This window comes from Semicossyphus pulcher, unplaced genomic scaffold (assembly GCF_022749685.1).
Source record: "Semicossyphus pulcher isolate SPU_LCO1_2020_fin unplaced genomic scaffold, fSemPul1.0.p SCAF_9, whole genome shotgun sequence".
In the NCBI taxonomy this organism is placed as follows: Eukaryota; Metazoa; Chordata; class Actinopteri; order Labriformes; family Labridae; genus Semicossyphus; species Semicossyphus pulcher.
In genome coordinates this window covers 27,368,421-27,391,233 of record NW_027211770.1, presented here as the reverse complement: position 1 = coordinate 27,391,233, position 22,813 = coordinate 27,368,421, and the positions used below count along the sequence as shown (strand labels likewise).

At 43.3% G+C, this 22,813-nt stretch overlaps 1 protein-coding gene across 1 annotated transcript in view; it reads left to right on the top strand.

Moving 5' to 3' along the window:
- The window catches only part of LOC138584648 (raftlin), a 136,650-nt gene that overhangs the window by 102,107 nt on the left and 11,730 nt on the right, over positions 1 to 22,813 (top strand). The window contains exon 7 of the mRNA XM_069656933.1: positions 7,449 to 7,567. Coding sequence (XP_069513034.1) covers positions 7,449 to 7,567 — 119 coding nt within the window. The remainder of the gene's footprint in view (positions 1 to 7,448; positions 7,568 to 22,813) is intronic.

Genomic DNA, 22,813 nt, shown 5'->3' with positions numbered 1-22,813 from the left:
ATCTTAAAAAAAAACAAGAAAACACAGACTTCCCGTCCGTCGTGCATCCAAATGCACCATAGATCTATCACAGCGCCGACTCTGCTGTGCTGTGAGTCAACAGAACACACTTAAAGTAAACCATACATTAACAATTATTCATAATTGTGCTATTGTTATGCAAAGACCACATTCAGTACTGACTGAAATTAATTACCCTCGCAGCTCTGAGCTTCTTATGTCTGAGATCCAAACAGTAACATGATTTATAATAATCTTGAAAGCACTCAGGGAGCTGTATACCTTCATCATGGAGGGAGTGAAGGGTAATGGACAATGTGACAATATTAATGACAAACAGGCGTATTAGTATTGAGATATATCAGTATATATAACCTCATATAAAGTGATTTATTGACCTTAAATAATGGCTTCTGTTTGACTTCCTCTCATTGATCTTTATGCTTTACACCTCCTGTTACCTTAATTTGATTAATTAGAACAATTTATAAGATTTATTATTGTTTTGGAAGCTTTTAAAGACTTTTAGTTTAAAATGCCTTTGAATTTATCGCAACAATTATAAAACAGATAAAAGTTAGAGGAGAGTTACACAACACTCTTTAGTTTGTTGTTGTAGTTTATATCGCTCCTTCTTGACCCAGAGTTATAGATGACCTGCCTTTTGTTGGAGCTTGTGTATCACCGTCCCGGTTCCTGCAGTCAGTCTGCAACTCTGCCCTTTTTCCTAAACGCTTTGCTACCTCTGTTTTGTCCCCGACAGTCGGCTGTCTGTCTTGGTCCAGAGGGACGCACACTTACGCACAAACACACACACACCATGTCCCCATGCTCCTCCTGACGCTGGGTTTCCATGGTGAAGCTGGATGAGAAAGCATTAGCAGGCATTGTTTGCATGTGCATGTGTCTATCTGTGTGTGTGACAAACCGCTCAGACGGGGTATGACTGTCTGGTGTGGCAGCATTGTTTGCAGTGGAGACCTCGCCCGAGCCACAGAGAAGGATATTAGAGCGATATTGAATTTAATTTACAGATCAAAAGCTGCACGCAGGCCCCACTGTCATAAGACGCACATTAAAGATTCATACACACTGTGGCACTGCCTGCAAGCGCACACACATACTGTAGGCCTACATGCATCCACACACACACCTACAAAGACGCACACATGCACCCATTTACACACTACCTCCCTGGAGTTGTGAGCAGGGTGGGGGTTGAGTTTGTTTACTGAAGAAGTGACAGTAATGGTGTTGACGGGGAGTTTGCCTTTGTTACTTGTTTAGCTTAAGCTATCTCCAGAGCCACAATGAGGATTTGTAGCCCGCATGTGAGACATTGAGCTATTCATATGCATGACAGTCAGCCCTCACTGGTTTCTAAATTTGGGCAAAGCCAGTGGTAGAAGAGAAAAGGAGGGAGAGAGAGAGATACAGGGAATATGAAATTCCAATAAGATTGTTTTTTTCATATTTTTCTGTGAAAAGAAATTCAGGGAAGGAGAATTATGTGCAGCGTTTCAGTGAGACAAAAGTCGACAATTAGAGCTGGTATGTGTGTGTGTGCATGTACAGGATGCATGCATGTGCCTCTAAGTGGGTTGCAGGTATGTGTATATAGGCTTTGACAGCCCAGCATGTGTCCTCTTAGCCTTTGAGCTGTAAGTCACAAGACAGTTGTTACTCTTTTCAGTGTATCTGAGCAAATGAGCGCACAAAAAATACACTCAGATGATCGAAATAAAGCCCGGTAGCTTTGTGTTTGCAGTGAAAACTTTGGTAAACAGTCGCACCGACTGGTTAAACAGAAAAATAGATCATGTTGTCGTGGAGCTCAAATGAACAGCAGCAGAGTCCCTGTTCTGACTTAACTGTAAAAAAAGAGGGATAAAGGTGACATGTATTTGTTGGAAGTGGGATAATCCCTTTGTTATACATTGATAACACAGTGGGCGAAAGTTCAACAAAAGGTTTGACAACATAAGAGATTATCCACACAAAAGGTACTGACGCTGAGGTGCCATGTTTCAGGGGGATTCAGGGGGTCAGGCAGTTGGATCTGCAGCTCTTTCTATCCAAACGCCCTTGAGCGAGACACTGAACACTAATTGCTCGTGGAGGTTAAGCGCTTAATCAACCATTTATTATGTTTTACACCGTTTTTTTGCCATTTTTAATCCCAAAATATATTTAATTTAACATTGTTAATATTGTTGAAACATTTGCGTGTAAGTCCCATGATTGATTGAGGACAAAACTCATCTACAAGTTGTCTTCTGCATTGTTTCTGTTTACCAACTCCAAATTGCTCCTTGGTTCACTCTGGCCCGTGCAAATGGGCTCGTGCAGTATAAGAACATCGACCAATAGGTAATAAAGATTAAAAATGCATGTGTTGCAAATGTTCTGTGCATCATAAAACAGGTGTACTGCTGCCTACGTGATGCCCACTTGCAGTTTCCCCCTCGTATCGTCTGTATTCAGATCAAAGCAAACAAGCTCTACATTCATAAACACCCCCTGGTATCCAATCATCATGCTGTCAATCCTCTGTTCCTTCTCTACCAGCCGAAGTCTGCCCGGTAACCCGCAGGTACCAGCCTGCCAGCTGCTAAACCTTTGGCTCCACGGGAAAGAGCCACATCCAATCCTCACACACTCCCTCGTCTCTTTCTCCTCTTTTCTCTCTCTCTCTCTCTCTCTGGATGTCCGCTCATCCTGTTTGAAATATAGATAAGCTGTCAGCGGTCCGTCTCCAGCTCTCTGAGGCAGCGCCGGGCACGCATGTTTAAATCATGTCGGCAGACGTGACCCCGGGCAGGGTCACCTTCCGGCTCGGCAGCAGTCAGCTGGACCAGAACACTTATAGTATAACTGATCTATGTGCACACAAATGTTGGAAATGTTATTATACTATTGGGCTACATTATAGTAAAACCTTGAACCTATGAAAAGATGTGTACAAATAAGCAAAAGAAATATAATATTTACAGATAAAGCTTATAATTTATCAAGTAACAGTAAGAGTTCAGTTTATCAGTGGTTTACAGTAAAGGGCACACATATAGCGCATGCACCTAACATCTGTTACTTCACCACGTAAGTGCTAAAAGCACTAATTTATTACATCTTTTTTTAAATGTCCTGTCATTCCTGAGGTCAAATAGCATATCACTAGACAGAATGTCAAATAAAAGATAACGCCACTACTGCAGCTCCGAGGGGCTTGAGGGCATTTAAGGACACAGAAAATACCGCCTCTGCCGCTCACTCCAGCCGTCTGTTTGACACCTGAGTCTGCAGAGTGAGCTGATTTTTGATTATAGTTCTGACTCACGATTTGGACCTGCCTGTTCACTTGACATCTGTACACAGGCAGATACAAATCAATGGTCTGACATTGCTCTGGCGAGTGTCTTTTGGTGAGACACAAAAGAGAATTGTCAGGCTGTAAATCCATGTCTTTGCTTTTGTACTTCTTGTTGACAGTAATCCCAAATCCCAGTCTCAACTGTGGCCCGGGTTTGTGCACGTATGTGTAGCTGCTTAAAACATGCATGAATATTTTGAATGTTTGCTGGAATAAGACCTGCAGTTCTTTGTCGATTTATTTATTAGTCAATCAACAGGAAATTATTCGGCTACTATTTTATATATGAATTCATCCTGACTTATGCAAACCTTTAGTTTCTTGTAGACAGGTGCACAGGAGAAAATGTCCACATTTAAGAGATAAAACTCCTGCACGATGTCCTTAGGCATGCAATAACCTTTATTAGAGATTCAACAAGCTTTACCTGATGAAGGTCTAAGAACCACAGGGATGTACTGCAGGTATAAGGAAAGAGTGTGGGAGTTTTATCTTCTCCCAATACAAAAAAATAAAAAATATTTGATGGTTCTTGATTCTCAAATTGGAGAATTTGCTGCTTTTCATTGTTGAAGTAAACATACAAATATCCAAAGCTGTAAAAGAACTACTTCTAAAGCCAGACTGACTTTGCAGCAGTAGTTGAAGCACATTGCACTCCGTTTCCTGTCTGCTGTTTGCTTGTTCAAAACACTGTGTGCTAGAAATCGATGTACAACAGCAGGTCTGCAAACATGTCCATGAATATTAGGAACAAACTGGCTTGATACGTGCAGCCAAAGACTTCACTAACATTTGAACACCCACACACCAAATACTACTACAAATTCAACACTTCAAGCTTCACTCTCTGTGTCAGCTTTGTCTCTGCACACCGGGTGCCAGTTGTTGATCCTCTCCTCTGACATTCGGGTGCTGATTTCAGCTGCTGCATGTCACCGGGTGTCACTTGCCGTCCCTGTCACTCTAACTGTCTCACTCTCTCTCTCCGTTTGCTCCGGTGTCTCCAAGTCCCAACGCTGTCACTCTCTGTTTTTAGTGCGACTGTATTAGCATGCCTCGCCCTGCGACCTTGAGTGTGTGAGTCACGGGAGGCTGCAGAACAATTTTACTGAGGGTGCACAGTGGTTTTTGCAAGTGTAAACAAGTTATTCTCAGGCGGCCCGCCGGCTGCTCAGCTCAGCTCTCTGTCAATAGGCACGAGATAATGTTTATTCGTGCACGCAACCGGTGCATTCCCCTGACGGACTCGACGCCCCCAGCAACCAACTCCTTCTCATCCACTTTCCTCGTTCTGCCTCCTTCTCTCTGCTCTGCTCTGCATCTGTAAAAAATTATCACCGGTGAGGAAGCTCCCTCAAGAACACAGAAACCCTGTGTTGATCTCACCTGAGTGATCCCTCTCACCCTGCCAGGGAACTGTTGGTGGGCCTTGGTGACTCACATTTTCAGGAAAGGTTTCTTTCCAGTCTTCCCAATTTACCATATTCACATGGCGGCCATTTTCCTCTGGCATAGGGAGCTCAAATTGTGTTAAAATAGTTGTTTTACTGTGTTAAATAAAAGTAAGAAATGTGACCATTCATTATCATTTAAACACTTCTTGATTGATTAGCAAGTGAAAAGACAACTGATAGTGAAAATCCAGAGGTATATTTGGCCATATTTCAAGCTAAAACAACACATTTGATGACCCATTAGCTACAGTTAGCTTATGCTAATGTTAGCAGTCATCCACCTCGTTTCTCACTTGACCGTTTGTCAGTGTTAAGATAGGAAACAACAAAATGCTAAAACGCTAAAAGCTCAAACAACATATAACCCATAGCTTCCGTTGGACAGCTAATTATCAAATGGATTAACAGCTAATGTTAGCATTCAGTCACTACTTAGCTAATGTCACTGTTAGCATTAGATTACTAGGTAGGAATCTTATTGCGTAACACTATCAAAAGGTCACGAAAGCTTGTAAGTGGCTATAAGCTAGTATTAGCTAACAGGTGATATGTGTAGTTCTACCTAGAACTATAGCCCAATATCCCTTCTTATTTTCACTCATTGTCTGGAATATATTACCGGAATTTCTGTCTTTTCCTACCTTATTGTGTAACACTATCAAAAAGTAATGTTAGCTAGCAGGTGGGTGAAGCTAGCATTAGCTAACGGGTGATACATGTGTAGTTCTAGAAATATGACCAAATATCCTTCATTATTCACTATTCATTGTCTGGAATTTCTATCTTTTCCTGTCTTATTGTGTAACACCATCAAAAAGTAATGTTAGCTAGCAAGTGGCTGAAAGCTAACATTAGCTAAGGGGTTACAAATGTGTAGAAATATGGCCCCATATCCCTCTATATTTTACTATTCATTGTCTGGCATTCATTACTGGAATTTCTGTCTTTCCCTATCTTATTGTGTAACATTATCAAAAGGTAATGTTAGCTAGTAAGTGGGTGAAAGCTAACATTAGCTAACGGGTGATGAATGTGTAGTTTTACCAAGAAATATGGCGGGATATCCCTCCAAATTTTCACTATTCATTGTCTAGAATATATTACCGTAATTTCTGTCTTTTCCTGTCTTATTGTGATACACTAGCAGAAGGTAATGTTAGCTAATAAGTAGCTTAAACATTAGCTAATCTGTTAAATGTGTAGAAATGTGTCCCTATATCCCTCTGTATCTTCACTATTCATTGTCTTTGTAGTTGCCGATCAGGGGGAAGCAGTTAAATGAATATAATTTGTTAGATTTCATACAATTTTACGACTTGCAACCTGGAACACATGCAGAACGACATTATAACATAATTTGAGCTACCCACCCTGAGAGGAAAATGGCCACCATGTGAATATGGCCAATGAGAGCTGGAAGCTTTGCACTGAGGGAGGAAGGGTGTGATTGTGGAAGGGAGGAAGGCCAAACGGGTGAATGGAGTGAACAACGACAATGTCTGTATTTAAGAGAGCCAGTAGATGTCTGAGAGATGAGCGTGCATGGGTCCTAAATGGGTTTTCAGGGAGGAGGGGGGGAATCAAAGAGCCTGTCATCCCTCCACTCTATCTCTCCCTCTGTCTGGCTCTCTCCCTCCTTCTCTTTCTTCCTTCCTCTCCCTGCCTTTCTCCACGGGCTCTCCAGCCGCCTCTCATCCCCCTATTATTAGGGCCCAGTAATGAAATGTGGAGTGTCTCGTATTGGTGCCTGGGCCCCGGCAAACTGTATTAGTGTGTAAATGGTTTGGGAGTAATGAGAAAGCACTCAGGCCAGGCGGGAGGACCGGACCATGGGGCGTGCATTGTGTCCGTGTGTGCGTGCCTGCATGTAATGTGCATGTGCATCAAATGAATAACAAGAGACGCTGGGCGGAGAGGGACCCCGGCTCATGGGGGTCGGAGCTGTGTTTCTGTCTCGGATGCCAATCCTGAGATTGTTAGCCCCGAACAGAAGAGAGGCTTAGAAAATCTATTTGGTCAGCGGCACACAATCTCACTAGTGGCCTAAAGCATCAACCTCAATGTCTTTATGTGGCTCACTTAATTCAAGTCTTTTTAAGGTGAATTATGCAGGCTTAGCAAAAGGATTTATGCTTTAATGCCTTCCGGACTGACTTCATTAAATCAGTGGCTACGTTTTGCCATCGCTAAAATCTCCCCATCCTTTTTAAAGCAGTCCTGATTCCCTGAATCCATCAGCTCCCGCATTCACCTTGCTTCCCAGCAGTAATTAGCCTCTGTTTAGCGGTCTATGATGAAAACCAGCAGGGCTCTGCAGGGTCCTGAAAACCTCCTGATGTAGCGCATAATGTCTGCTCTTCTTTTTTTAACATCCCAGAAGGGGAATACCTGCTCCCTTCTTTTACACCGTCTCCCTGCATAATGTATAAGTGCACATTGCTCATACAAATGGCCCACACCACTGGCTATGTAATAAAGGCTTGTGTATGACTGTGGCTGAGTGATATCATTCCATTTCCTCTGGCCTGGAGGGCCTAAAGCAGCAGCAGAGACAAGACAGACACGCTCCATCCAGTAAATACTCTTTTTCACGGCTGGATTTTTTTTCCTTTTCTCTGCAGATGTGCTGCCTAAATCGGTGGAAAGTGTCTTCATCTTCCAGGAGGGGAGCGAGAGCGAGCCGAATGTAGCCGCCCCGACATACGACGCCATCGTGGTGGAGCAGTGGACCGTCATTGATGTGAGTGCCAAGGTTTTCTCTGTGTCGCTGGTTATGGAAAGGTTGTGTAGGTCGGAGCTCTTTTCTTAAAGGTTGCATCATTTTTCAATACACACATGCCACTAGTTCACATTTACGTAACATGATTTAGGTTTTAAAAGGCATAGAGGCACATTTATAGCTCGGGCTATAAATGTGTAGTTTATCAACTTCAACTGAAAATGTCATAATAATATCATGACTCCAGGCTAACTGTAATGAATGAGAATAAACTTTGGATGGGAGGTGTAAAATAACTGTGTCCACGTCGCGATGACCAGAGTTCGTGTCCCATCACATACCTGCAGGTAACATTCGAACGAGGTTAAAATGCATACTCCAAGCACACACAGAGGGTTGAATGCACCACAAAGCTGCAGAGCAAACAGTGTCCCTGTGCTGTGTGCGCATATTTAAATACGAGTCATTCTGCAAACATTCGGGGCAAATTTTGCCCCTTTCTGTGTAAATTAGCCTCGTAGCAAAATGCATTTTATTCACAAACGCCAGCGCTAACAGCACCGCGCAGTTAGAGTGAAAATAGTACCGCCTGCAGAGAGCTGGTGGTAACTACGCCGCAGTATTATAAGGGCTGTCACGCTCTTAGTTTCCACTGATCATGACGACAATTCCACCTTTTGTGTGATCAAAAAATGTGTCTGTAAAAACAATCTGTTCATAATATTTTGTCATGACTATTATAATCGGGACACCAATCAGTCCGGGGCTGTGCGAGGCTCAACCCCGGCACACGGGCACACTTTGGAGCCATTATGCATGACGAGGATTATTACATGGACGAGCTGCTGTTGCTCATTTAAAAAATAAAGCTCCATTCAAATAGTTAAATTAGTAAACACCTGTCGAGTCTGGACTTCACAATAAATTGTTAAAAGAGCTGCCCCCTCCTCTCCCTGCTCATCATCAATCTGTGCATGGAGCTGAGATCCATCAGTGTGCGCTCCTGAGAGCGCGGCACCGCGCAGCAGAGAGTGGAGCTGCAGACAGATTCTCTCCACAATCAGACACAAAACAAGAGCAAACTGCACAGAGCCGTGAAACTTCATGGGCGTGTTTGCGCTTGAATATTATCAGTGCAATCGGACCTTGAGACGGGGCAGATAGCGGGGGCAAAATGATGCCTAATTTATGGAGCTATCAGCGGCCGCAATCCATTCTTAGTGAATCCCCCACTGAGAGGCAAACGGTTTACACAATGGTTTAATGAGAATAAAATGACCCGAGTAACACATCAGGGAGGTTTTCAAATTATGTTTCAGACAAACCCCTTCCTCCGTATCATCATTAATATCTTATAAATATAAAATATATATTATAATTTACGCCAAGGGGCTTTAGAGTCGCTCTGAAGGGACAAATACCTTACTTTATGTTAAATGGAAATATATATGCTACTCATTGAGTAAGATTTTGTTGCTTTCTGTATGGACTGTGTTTGCTTGATATCTCTAGTCTTACACACACAACCACCTACTATGTTATTTCTGCCGTGGCATTTTGCAGAGAAGAATTTAAATCACATCTGCTCCTTTAATTTTCTTGAGTAGCGTTTACTTATATCAACAATGTGTTTAATCTACTTTGTCCAGCTGCATTTAGAGCACAAATCCTCTTTGACATTCTGGTCTGTCTGGCATTGAAATCAGTTGTCATTCAGACATTGTGCACTTCCACCCCCTCCTCACTCTGCAGCCAACCTTTCTCCCAACAACCCCCGAAGGCAAATCTGGCAGATCTCAATTTATGGGACATGTGTCGCGGTCGCTTGTCTTATCAGGAGCAAACAAGCCCTTATCTGCCCGCCGATTAGCTTCTCTCCTCGGCACGAGCCCCAAGTTGGAAATTGATTTCTGTCGAAAATTGAAGGGTTTGCAGCCATTTCATTGCCTTTCATCTATATGTACGTGTGTGCGAATGAGTGTGTGTAGACATGTTTGTGCACACAGCTGCATGTGCAAGTGTTTGTGCCGGCTAAGTGTATATGGATAAGTTGGGTTTTGTGTGTCTGAATGTGTTTGCAGATGCTATCTCTGTAATTGAATTTAGACTTTTTTTGCGGCTGTGGTTGTCCAAGTGTGAAAGGAGACTTTTGTCCCCCAAATGTGGCTCTGTGATTGTCCGGCCCAGAGCTGATGGCCACATGTGCCAATAAAAAAAGGCTCTTGCAGTGGTCTGGCGGCAGCAGGATAGCCTCCATTCCTCTGAGATGAATGGTAATACTGTTACAGCTTAATGGATTTCAAGGCCTCTGAAACAGTAACAGTGAACGCCACCGAACCCTCACCCAGCGTTCCCGGAGATCCAATCAACTCTTCCGCTGGGACTTTATCAAAAACTGCACCGTGCCCAATCAGATTGACAACACACACTCTTGCACAAAGGGCGATCAGGGCCTCACGTCATCCTCGTTCATTGTGATAACTGTCTTAAGATTGATATGCAAAGTATCCTCACAGCTCATTATTGTTTCAAGGCCGGGATAATTACAAAGAAGAAGAAGAAGGCAGGGCTCTGATTGCCGGTGTTCTTTTTTCAGTCTTCTTTATCTACGTCATCTTCATGAATCCCTGAATGCTTTACATTGTTATTTATCCAGAAGTCTGAGGTGGTTTGAGGTATGAAGAGGAAAACAAGCCGTTTCCCCGAGGGAAGGCAATCATTTATATTGTCATCAAGTGGGAGTGTGTCATTTCAGAGACGATGTCGGCTCGTCGCTGGAGGGGGATTGAAAAAAAAAGTGTTTTTAATTGTTCCGTTTATAAATGAGTTACAACCAATCGGAGGATCTGCATGTGAAAGGTGCAGAAGTGGTTTCAGATCTACAGGTGCTCACAAAGCTGCAGGAGAGCTTCATCGCAGCAGCAGTTACATCAGCACATCAAGTTACAACTGAACACAGATTCTGTTTATAACACACGTATTCTTAAATAGTTTTTCTTAGAGATGGCAGTTATGGGTTTTTGCAATGATTTGAATCTTCAAATTTCGTTCGGCTGCAAGGCTAGTTCATGAGACTCGTTCACCAAGTCGTTCAGTGGCATTTCCGGTTTACCCGTAACGACAACGAAACAACTCACTCACTCCTTCCTCACTTGCACTTGTTTATGAACGATGGCGGCTCCCACTCGCCGGTCTTCTTGTAAAATCATCACAATATAACAGTTACTTGGCCCAACTTGTCCATGACAAAACATCCTGACGTTATAATGTCTTAATAAATAAACATAATATAGTTTGTGTTCACCTGTCAGTGGTGTACACGTCTGTGAATTGGCTCTAAAAAAATCTTGCTTATAAATAAATCACAGCTGTCATATATTGGTCCATCCAGATCACATGATCGTCAGTGAGTCGGCCTGGGTACTCTTCACAAAACCTCTGAACCTTAAACGTTATTATTTCATTCAAACATTTGGTTATATGTTTGGCTGCACGGTGGTGCAGTGGTTAGTGCTTTCGCCTCACAGCTAGAAGGCTCCAAGTTGGAACCCTGGTTCGAGCATAGGGGGCCTTTCTGTGTGGAGTTTGCATGTCCTCCCCCTGCATTCGTGGGTTCCCTCTGGACTGTGGGAGGAAGCCGGAGTACCCAGAGACATGCACGTTCATTGGTGACTCTAATATTGCCCCTAGGTGTGGGTGTGAGCGTGAAAGGTTGTCTGTCTACATGTGTCAGCTGTGATTGACTGGTGATCAGTCCAGGGTGTACCTCGCCTGGGATAGGCTCCAGCCCCCCCATGATCCTGGATGGATGGTTAGTTATTTACTCAAGCTGCATCATTGACCTCTGTCTATACTTGATGCACTCTTCAGTGCACGTGTAAGATGAATCAATACTCATTAGTAGCATTGTCAGTCTGTTGGTTCTCTTTGAGTTTGGTTTCCCAGTGGCACTTTAATGACTACAGCACATTACAGCAGCGTGATCATTTTTAGTTTCATAATGTCAGGGGATTCTAATCTTTAAATACCGTTCTTACATTACAAGGTGAAGCTACTCTGACAGTCTGGGGCTTGGTTTGTCCCCTGTCTTACACTGCCAGTTTAGAATCTCTCTCCCGTCAGGGCAGTGAGGTGGAGCACAAGAACCTGATTGGTGATTCAAATCACTTCATTCATTTCAGTTCTAATCTCTGTTAATAGATTCTTTATAAAATAACTGAATCTGTAGGCAAGTGAGGCGTTCAGGTTTCTGTTTGAAGTCTGAGGTGTGTTGACCAATCGTGTATCAGCAGGATTTGGTTGCATGCAGGATATAGGAATAGTCCATGCTGAGGGCAAAAGAAGCGGACAGCAATCCCCCGTTCTGCCATCCCTACTCCCATCGGCTTTCATTCGGTGATGATTAAGCTTTTTATGAATCTCTATAAACAGATATCTACATGCAAGTGCAGCTAACAATCCGTTCTTAGACGTCGTATCTCAACTCCAACTCCATTCACGCTTCTCAAGTTGCTTTTTTGGACTTTAAACAATGCAGTGCAAAGACAGTCATGGCCGGGAGTCCTTTTTAGCTAACTGTTGGCTACCCAGGAAGCTTTGAAAAGATGGCCGTCACCCCCAAAGGCTAACTGCAGACGATAGCCAGTGAGTTGCAAGATTGGTTCACTTCTTTTTCTCAAGCCAAAAATTGCATCATCCCTCAAAGGCACTTTAAAGTACAAATAACCTCAGAGCGAACATGCTTACAAGTAAGAAGTGACACTGACAGGCTGCCATATAAAGCGAAAGAAATAGACTGACTTTATTAGGTTGTTATTTATTTTATAACCTAATAAAAACCAACCTAGTTCAGTTTAATTTAGACTCTTCAGTTGTGCAGCGATAAGACACGGAAGTGATCAAAAAGAAGTATTACTAATAAAACAAAGTGACAAAACAGACGACGCATGTGAGAAAAATGAAAACTCCTGGGTGAGAAAATTCTGACTTCAAAACAAATCAGAGGGAAATTACAGAAGAAAACAAGCAGCAAAAATAAATGTCAAACTGACAAACTCGGATGCAAGTTGTGTGGAAAGTGTTTCTCCTAAATGAGAACACAGCCTGGAGGGAAACAACAAAATGAGTAAAATGACAAGCAGGGGAAATGTGCTTATGATACGTGCAGGGCGTTCAGCACGTCTGCAGATATTCTGCATAATAATGTCATCAGTGCTAAAGACGTGAGGCAGACACTTCTCTTAGCTTTGAAAAGGAAAACATGTTGTGGACACGTGTCCTGCTGAAGATGCAGAACATGACAGTTTCCTCCTGAGCAAAATGACCTGAATGAGAAGCATATGGATGAAGAGCTCAAAATGAACTCATCAAGGGTCTCTGCTTTGAAACTCCAATTAGGACTGGCTTCAGATCTATCGTGTCCTGTGGGGAAATCAATACAGGAACTACTTTAGATCTAATGCACTGAGAGCCCTCTTTACAGGAGCAATCACCAAACACAACATGTCCTCCTTCAGACTTCAGTTAGGATTGGCCTTAATATGTTTGCTGCAGCAGGAGGGTTTAGTTATAAAGAGGTACAAAGTGCATTAGCAGGACGGTGTTGTGTTTCAGTCTCTCTGCATCCAGATAAAACAGTGGAGGAGCAGCAGAGTCACAAAAACATCCATGCATGTGTGTTTTATTAAAAGATGAACTGATATTCACCTCAGCACATCTCAGCTGACGTCTGTGATGTTTCTTAGAAGCTCCTCTCCCTCTTTCACGGTCTCCTCAAATGATGTTTTCAGCACCATTATCCTCTTCAGCTCTGCCGGGGCCCGGCAGTGGGTCCATTATGACAAATGCACGTTGTGTAACGAGCCGTACTCAAAATGCTCAAGATAATACTAAAATGTTACAAAAATACGTAATGTGTTGTGCTGAAATGTTGGTGTGGAAGGTGCAGCCGTATAAAACTGCCCATCTCTAGTTGGAATATTTTACTTAATGTGAAGCATCTTACAAGCTTCAAAGAGTGTGGAGCACTAATACTAGAGATAAAACAGAATCTGATTGTGTTATCCTGGAAGCTCTAATAATGGAAACAATTATTTATCCTGCCCAAAGTGGCTCATTATTTATGTGACTGACTGACTGACTGACAGTACTTTCACAGCCGTAGAGAGAGAGAGAGTTGCGAAATCGCAATGGCGGATCATGGAGCATATTGGACCTCCACTGACACGACTCTCGGTCTATACGGCTCTGGATACTTTGTTCGCGTTGCTCCTCCGCTGCTCGTCCGCTGTCCTCACCTACGTCCGCAGCGCCCTCCTGCTTTCACACACGTTGTCGTCGGCCTCATTAGGACAGTCCTTGTAACACTCTACCCACAAAAGCGCACATTGACCTGATGCGGTCAGCCACATACAAGGTTTTGACCTCATCTTGTGCAAGAGAAAAAGAAGAGGAAGGACAAAAACAAATTATATTATAAATTATTGATGTGTCGATATTAAATCTATCTACAACAGCTGCATTTATAATAAATATATGGAAAGAAAATACAGTCAGACACAGTTCAGAAAGGAGACGGTGCACTGAGAGTAAAATGCTGTATCTGTGGAACCTAGATGTCCCACTGTCAAATCATCGAGTGGGTGAGGGCTCTGAGGTGCACTTTTTAACGCTAAATTGCGCATTTTCCGTGAGACGGCATATCTGCAGACTTTCCTGTGGGAGTTCATTGTGGACTTGGTGACAGAAGGAGCGTGATTCTCCAGCCCCCACGAAATGTAAACAAATGTTTGTATAACTAAAGCTACATGAGGAACTTTCAGTTTGTGTTGATTTTGGCGCCCCCTGTGGACAAAGCGGTATCTCTTATATATTTGCTGATTTTGTCCTGTACATGCTTAAGTGGTGGTTTTCACCAAAAATCTCATCCTGCTTTCTTTAACAGTCATATGTATCACTCACTTAAAATTTTTGCATTGAAAATGTAAACAAAGGCAGCGTGCAGTTAAACGCTTCGTCTGACACCTACCCCCCCCCCCCCCCCCCCGCCAGCGGCTTCCGGCATAAAAAACAACTACAAAGAAATAATCGATGTTGTTGCTGATGGTCTGGTTTGCTTTTGTAGCTCATGTAGAGTCATCAGAATTCATTTCAGCCTGTTTCATAACCAGAGAAAAACGCCTCACAGGAGCTTTAAATACTGTAGTAGCCTGTTCAATAAAGTTTTAAAATAAGAACTATATGAAAATGGAGCATGGACGATATACGGGGGAAAACACAAACACATTTATCTACGACATTATGTGTTTAATCACTGTTGTTGTTTATTGCATATTTTTATGCACATGATGTGTTTGTGTCAAATATTTACAAAGGATTTACATTCATGGCGTTTCTAAGTTCTGACAGTTTGCTCAAATGTATAAACACTGTGATGTAAGACACACAAACACACACAGGAAGTCAGTGGTTTTTCTTATCATTTAATTGGGCGTCTTGTTTCCGGCCAACGTGTGATGTCATGACTCGTGATAGTGTGTCCCATTCCTCAGTTTGACACCATCTCAAGCCCTCACACGCTGCACGCCCGACATCAGTGCAGTCTGTGAGGGTTCAGTGCTTTGGCTTTAGGGTGGAGATTGGTGATCTGGCAGGTTTTTTTTTCATCGCACCCCTGTGGGAGACCTGCAGCAGGTCCTGAGTATATTCATTCACGTGGAAAGAGTGAATGTGAGCACAGATTATGACAGATTATTTGCATTAGATCTTTTAGTACAAGTACTTACTTCTTGTATCCAGCCGTGCAAATAGTCTTTGTTTTGTGTGTCCTAATATAAAGATGACTGGAATAAACAGAGGCCCATTCACCTCCATTTCCTGGTATCAGAAAAAGTCTTAATTGCCAATCCATCCATCCATGATCTATATCGCTTATATCCAGGGTTGCGGGTAGCTGGAGCCTATATCAGCTGTCATTGGGCGAGAGGCGGGGCACACCCTGGACTGATCAGCAGTCAATCACAGGGCTGACACACAGAGACAAGTCAAGTCAGAGTCCACAGTGAACCTAACGAGCATGTCTTTGGACTGTGGGAGGAAGCCAGAGTACCGGAGAGAACCTCATCCAAACCGGGACTCTAACTTTCTCGTTGTGAGGCAACAGCGCTAACCACTGCACCACTTTGCAGCCCAATCCTTAAGTCTCAAACTTCTGCAAAGAACAGGAACTATCCTGCCAGGCCACATACAGCTGGAGATATAATGTGGGAGGGCGTTTTGTTTTCTTGTTTTACACTGACCCTAAAGAATATTCCTTACCAGAGCTATAATACTGGCACGGCTGTTTGTTACTCTAATTAGGTCCAGCAGAGATACAGCAGAATCTATTAACACTGTAAAAAACAAGAGAAAAGGATCACTTCAAGTGGTTATGAGGGCCTTATACATAACTTGGAAAAATGGTGAGAGCAGAATAAAGGCAAACTCCCTTGTTACCAAAATAAAAGCCTTTATTATGAGTATTATTAATGCAGATAAAACATAAAACATATTTTGTTCCCACCTGACTTTAGATAGAGGATCTAAAGGCATATGTAATAAGCAGCTGTTTATTCTTTGTTTTCTACAGGTGTGTTTAGCATTTGCACAGCACAAAGTTTTTCATACTCCCCTACTGATATCTCAGCACGACTGTCAGTTAATTAAAGGTTCTCTCATCCACTGCCGTCCCATGTTGCTCTCTCTCTCCTTGATCTCGACATCTCATAACCTCCGAGTTTAGAGAAAGTGTCGGCTCCGGCAGAAAGGCACCTTAAAAGTTAATATCGCTGCAGTTCAAATGTACGAAGTGGCAGTCCAAAGTGAAAGCGAGCGAAAGGAGCTTAACAGCGCCGACATTGTTGTCACTCATTCTCTGAATTCACTTGTATTCCATCGGCTTTGAAGAGCCGCACTTCACAGCCGGGGCCTCACTTCACAGCGCCGGTGTGGCAGCGAGGAAACTTTGAAGGAATACTTTAAAGACATGGAAAGAAACCTCAGTCGCACACACATGAACATATTGGTGTGTGTTGAAAAGGGCATCTTCCTCTGGTCGATGCAAAGAACAAAGGCTGCAGATTTGTAGTTTTTCTTCCTACATCGCGCTCGGTGCATTATTAACAACGTACAGCGTGATTTGTTTTGTGTTCCCTGCCTGTGTGTGCGTGCTGTGCAGAGAGCTGCTGGTTAACGTGCATCTCCTGTCCATGATATCTCTATCCTCTGTGACACAGGTGAGAGAGGAGGTGACCCAGATAGAAGGAGAGTAATTTGCACCGTCCCTGCGAGTGAGAGATCGCGCCCGCTCTGTCAGACAACGCGTCGATGATGCCGATAGAGGCGAGATGGAGGGAGAGGTTTTTGGTTTGCAGGGTGCAGCTGTTTATCAGGGCAGGAAGATATTAGAAACAAGTAATAACATGTACCCAATCATATTCCAGTGTTATCATGGGTATCCGAAGAACAGTCGAAAGTTACATTCACTAAAGCAGTGGTTCTCAAAGTGGGGCCCGCGAACCATTTGCCTGGGGGTCAGCGAGGGACATTTAGAACAACAAAAAGCAAAAGTAAAACGCAGATTTGAGTCCGAATTAAGGTTAATATGAAAAACAAACTGTCTTCGTCTTCGTCTCCTTCTCCTGTCTTTCTTTAAAGTAGGATGAGGTAAAATGTTAACCCAAAGAAGCATCTGGTTTGTAGCTAACCAGCCAGCAGGATAATGCAACAAAGCAGAAAACAGAGACAGGAAGGAACTCTGGGCTCCTGTCAGAGTTAAAGCTCCGGGCCCTTTAAAATAAAATAATTAGCTCTGCCGCTTTTAACTTGCTCTGTCTGATGATGCGTCTCTGAGACCTTCATCCGTTTCAATCATCACATACTGATATTTTTACTCTCCCTGCTGCAGCGCCTGATAAAAGCTTTCACTGACAGTTACGTCTCCATGCGCTCATCCTTTGTTTTCCAGGCCTCATCGTGTTTTATCAGGCTGCATAGTTTAGTCTGAGTCAAACGCAGGTTAATGCCTCATAAATGTGGAAACTTTCAACGCACTTTGGATGTCTTCTGTTAAGCTATAATATTGTTGCAGCATTTGCAGTTTTATGCAGGAAAAAGGTCCCTAGGTGGTGCGTAGGTGGGCTTGGGGAGGGCCAGGCTGTAAACTCTATAATGCAGTTTGTAGTATTTTTAGATCCGGTGAAACAATCAAAAGCTCCAGAACAGCTGCAAAATAGACCTCGCGTTAAGATCTTCTTTTTTCATCTTTTACTGCATCTTCAGTTTTTAAAGGTCAGTGTTTATCTGCTTAGTCTTAATATTTGAGCCAAAGTGCTCATAAAGTCCAAAAAGTGCTAAGCAAAATGTTTGAGCATCCGTCCATGAGCTCGAGCACAAATCAGCAGAGGTGGAAGTAACAAAGTACTCACCTTACTGTAACTGAGGAGCTTTTTAGTGTAATTTAGTGAGTCATTTTACTTTTACTTAAGTATGTTTTAAATGAAATAATTTGCTACATTTATTCATCCATCTGAGTAAAATACTTATCTACAGATATCGCGAGCTAGAAAATAAAACTGACTTGGACCAGACACCAATCAAATCGTCAGAACAGCAGCGCTAGTTGATTTTCGCCAGAGCAAAGAAGGAGAGCTGGGCTGCAACTACTAGCCCAATAACGTTAATGAACCATGAATGGGGCAGAAGAGAGTTCGGAGCAAACGCCCCCTTTGACGCAGACTGACACTGAGGATGGAGATCCTCCCTGGCCGCATCTGTCAGACATACAGTCGATAGATCGCTCTCTTCAAAGCCACAAGACTCCATTAACAAAAACATCATTTTACCTCGCAGAACACGGGACTTGCTGGTCTACCTCTGCCTCATTACACATCATAACACGTTAGTTCAAAACAGAATTTTTAACGTTTTATTTCATTTGCATAAGATGCATGTGAGGTAACCTTGGCAAAATTAGTTTATTATAAAAATCAGCGGGTTGGGAAAGTAACTAAGTAACTTTTGCTTTTTACTTTTACTTACTTGAGTCATTTTTTACACAAGTACTTTTACTTTTACTACAGTACAATTTCAAGTAACAGTATTGTCGTGTTGTTTAGTTAAGTTCTCGTCAGTATCACTTTTTGTGTTTCCTGTTTTATTTTGAAAGTCCCTTGTCCGTTCTGTTATGTCCTGTCAAGTTCCCTCTTGTGATTACCTGCCCCTGCCCCTGTGTTTCACCTGCGCCTTGTTAGCGTCTGTGTCTCTCCCTATTTAAACCCCTCGTGTCTGTTCCCCTGTGCCAGATTGTCGAGCTTCTCCAGATTCATCCGGCATCCTTTCCTCGTGTTTCCCAGTGCTTTGTGTGTGACCAGTTTAGCCTTTTTGAGCAGCCTTTTATCTGCCGTTTTTGATCCTGTTGCCTGATCCAGTTTTGATTACCTGTGTTTTGACCTCGGACTGATTAAAGACCCTGAACTTGCCATTCGTCTCAATCTAATCTGTGAGTCCACCAGTTTGTCTAAGCCTGACAAGTACTTCTACTTGAGGAGAATATTTCAGTGCTCTTTACACCTCTGTAAATCAGATGTGTTCAACAACTAGAGGCATCAATAACTCCTGTTCAACGAGCTGATAAATCATCAAAACATGGAGCTAATCTGATGTAAAAGTCAGAGCAATAGAACTAATATTAAATGTGTTTTTTAAATGCTTTTAAAAAGGGACAATGTCATTTAAAAAAGTTATTTCAGTGTGTTAAAGGATGCTGCATTTTTGTGCTGCAGGCCAAGGGAGCCTATCACGATCAGCACCTGAATGCCCTTTTTTAAAAGGTATTTGCTTCATCATTACTGGACTGTGCCTGCAAACCTGTTGACCGCAGCAGTCTGCGAAATAACAGCTATATCCAGAGCTGGTGAAAAACAGCATTATGGTTTGTTATGTCTACCGAGCAGAGTCGGTGGAGGGGTCTGACGAACAACAATATCGAGTTGTTTTTGTGGAGCACTTTGAACTTGATTTTGACCTGCAGCTGCACCCTCCTCCTCTGCCATAGGCCGGAAAACAAACTTTATCTCCGGTCTGTTCCTCCCCAAACACTGGATTACATATCTTCATGCTTTTTTTAAATGATAGACGCAGGTTTAGATTATTGCCTCTGCAGACGTTGCTTTAGCTTCCATCATCAGCAGGGAGAACAGTGATGATGAAAGTGTCTGACACATCCTCCTGTTCCTGCAGAGATGCCCTTTATGAAACTAGTTGGACAACTTTGCTCAGAGGTAAAGAATGTGCTTAACTGCGTCAGGAGATGATCTCAGGAAAGAAAAAGAATGGATTTAATTTAAAGTAGCTTTGACTACACTGCAGCTCCTTTGCTCTTACCGTGTGGTCCTCCTTTATAGTCACTCAGATAACATCGGAGACAAAGATGGCGCTGTGATTACTGTGTTTTTCAGGCTCTCCCGTTGGTGCTGGAGTGCTGATGCAGCGCGGTGGCCCCTGCATAATAAGTCAGGGCGAGCGGCGAGCCAGACTCCGGGGACTGTGATTAACTCTCACCTCCTCCAAAGAACAGCAAGCCATTACAGAAAAATTATTTCTCAATTTACTTTCCGGGCAAGCTTTGAAAGAGAGCCTGTTTCTGGGAGCGGTTCCAACATAAACCCCCGAAAAATGTAGATGCTCCGCTCCCCGCAGGAACTGAGAAAGTAATGCTTGTGTAAATAATGTCTGGAGCAGTGTCTCTTTGCTACCTACGACTTGATATGTGACTGTGTTCGGTCTGTTTGTGCATGTTGTCTCACCCCGGTCAATAAGAATCTGTGGAAGAAAAATGAGGCGATGCGCGCTGGAGTGGCTTTAAGTGTTTTGTCTTAGACTCTGTCTCATGGCAGAGAATGAGCACTGCATGCTGATCAGTCCCAGAAAGGAGCACGCTTTTATTTCCCTGTACAACTGGACTCTCCTGCAGAAAGAAGAGAGGTAACAGTAAAAGGAAAGTAATAGTAGTAATCATACTTGTAGAAGTAGTACAGCTTGATGTGTAGAGGTAGATGCGGTTGTACTTGCACTAGGCTTCTAGTCGCTGTATTAGTATTTATAATGGAAGTAAATGTAATAGCCGTCATATTATTGTAGTTATACTACTTCAACCTGGAACATGAATGGCACATAATTACATGTAATTTTCATCAGAGATTGTTCAAACTAGACGAAGTGGTAGCTGTAATAATCGTGGCAGTTTTAATCGAGTCAAGAAGACTTTAAATCCTTTCACATCTAAAGACATTTCAGCCACTGACTCTCAGCCGCTAACTCTCAGGGTCAGACGACAGCTAGATTCCTGTGAAGATTATTTTTAATGGAGACAAAACCAACAGTGGCGAAGAAACAGAAGCAGCTTCAGGCCACAGCGGCCCTTGTGTCCGCAGTGGTTTGGGTTTACTAACGTTCTTTGTGTTATCACTACGAGCAGGCCAGTAGTCTAGTGTTTCCTTCCTCCTGTACAACCTCAGACTACTTCTGGTTCACCAGAGCCACACCATGTGATAACATCTATCAAGTGTGCAACCAATGACTGCACATAGATGTACGACGCTGTACTCACCCAAAACAGCTCCCGTGATAGGTGCTGCCATCTTGCACTGGTGACATCTTGGACATTTGGAGTCAAAATTGCGCGCAAAAAAAACAGCAAAGATCCCGCATGTCGGCGTGTTTAACAGCAGAACAGCTTCTTTGTGTTGGTCTGAAGCAGACGTTCACAGATATTGGAACTTCAATGACTTTAGTGATTGTTTTAGTTACGTTTCCTCTCGTCGTTCCTCCTCTACTTGTCAACAGAGCTGTCAATCATCCTTTTTACAGCATCAATTAACTAATTAACAATAAACGTGTCAGAAAAATGAACACTTGGACATAAATCAGCATGATAATAACTAACTATAATGACAGAAACCATGTGTGAGAAAAATGGATGGAGGAAGAACGAGTAAGAGGCGATGTGCGTTGCTAACTCAACAGAGATTTATTTCTTTATCACAGCAACAGCTAACACGAGGTTGAGGTGACCCTGGAAAAACAACAGACAGGTTGGCTAACTGTTTCTCTCACTCAGCTCTCGCTCGCTCAACATGCGTCTGCTCCTTCCCAGAACACAAAACTTCCGCTTCACTAACAAGGCCACGCCATTGTACGGTATAAAAGTAGTTTATTGGAATATGCTAGAGTATAGAGGTTGAGTGGGATGAGAGGGGTTCGAGGAAAGGTGGGATGAGAGGGGGCCGAGGTAAGGTGGGATGAGAGGGGGCTGAGGTAAGGTGGGATGAGAGGGGGCCAAGGTAAGGTGGGATGAGAGGAGTTTGAGGTAAGGTGGGATGAAAGGGGTTCGAGGTAAGGTTGGATGAGAGGGGGCCGAGGTAAGGTGGGATGAGAGGGGGCCGAGGTAAGGTGGGATGAGAGGGGGCCGAGGTAAGGTGGGATGAGAGGAGTTTGAGGTAAGGTGGGATGAAAGGGGTTCGAGGTAAGGTTGGATGAGAGGGGGCCGAGGTAAGGTGGGATGAAAGGGGGCCGAGGTAAGGTGGGATGAGAGGGGGCCGAGGTAAGGTGGGATGAGAGGTGGTGAGGTAAGGTGGGATGAGAGGGGGCCGAGGTAAGGTGGGATGAGAGGGGTCAAAGTAGTGCAGAATGAAAGGGGCTTGAAAAAGGTCAAGTTGGCAGTAGCCGCCAGGAACCTGGGGGTCGAGACTCAGGGTGGGGGTTAGTCTCGATGCGCTTTCTGGTTCAGCATCCCCCACATGGTTCCTGTGTTGATATAGGAGAGAAGAGAGGAATGGGGTTTGGGGGGGAGGGGGTTTGAGAACTGAGACGAACTGAGATAATTGCATCATGGAGACACGTGTGTGGGAGCTAACAAGACACAGGTCATGGAGTTAGCGAGGGAGGCGTGGTCCTCTTCCTGAACCTATGTTATAATAATAACTCCATTTAAAAGTAGCTATATAACAATAACTCGCTCTTCCCTCCCCCAGAACTACCTCTCAGCCAATTACTCACAACAATGGACTCCTCCCTCAATAAAAAAACTGAGAGTATTTTATTCTGAAATTGGAAAATTATCAGCAACAATGAAAGCGATTGAGAGGCTACATTAGCTACGATACTGTACATCAGTACAGAAAATATTCACCCTAGTACCAAGACAAATACACACTTACATATATGCACAGT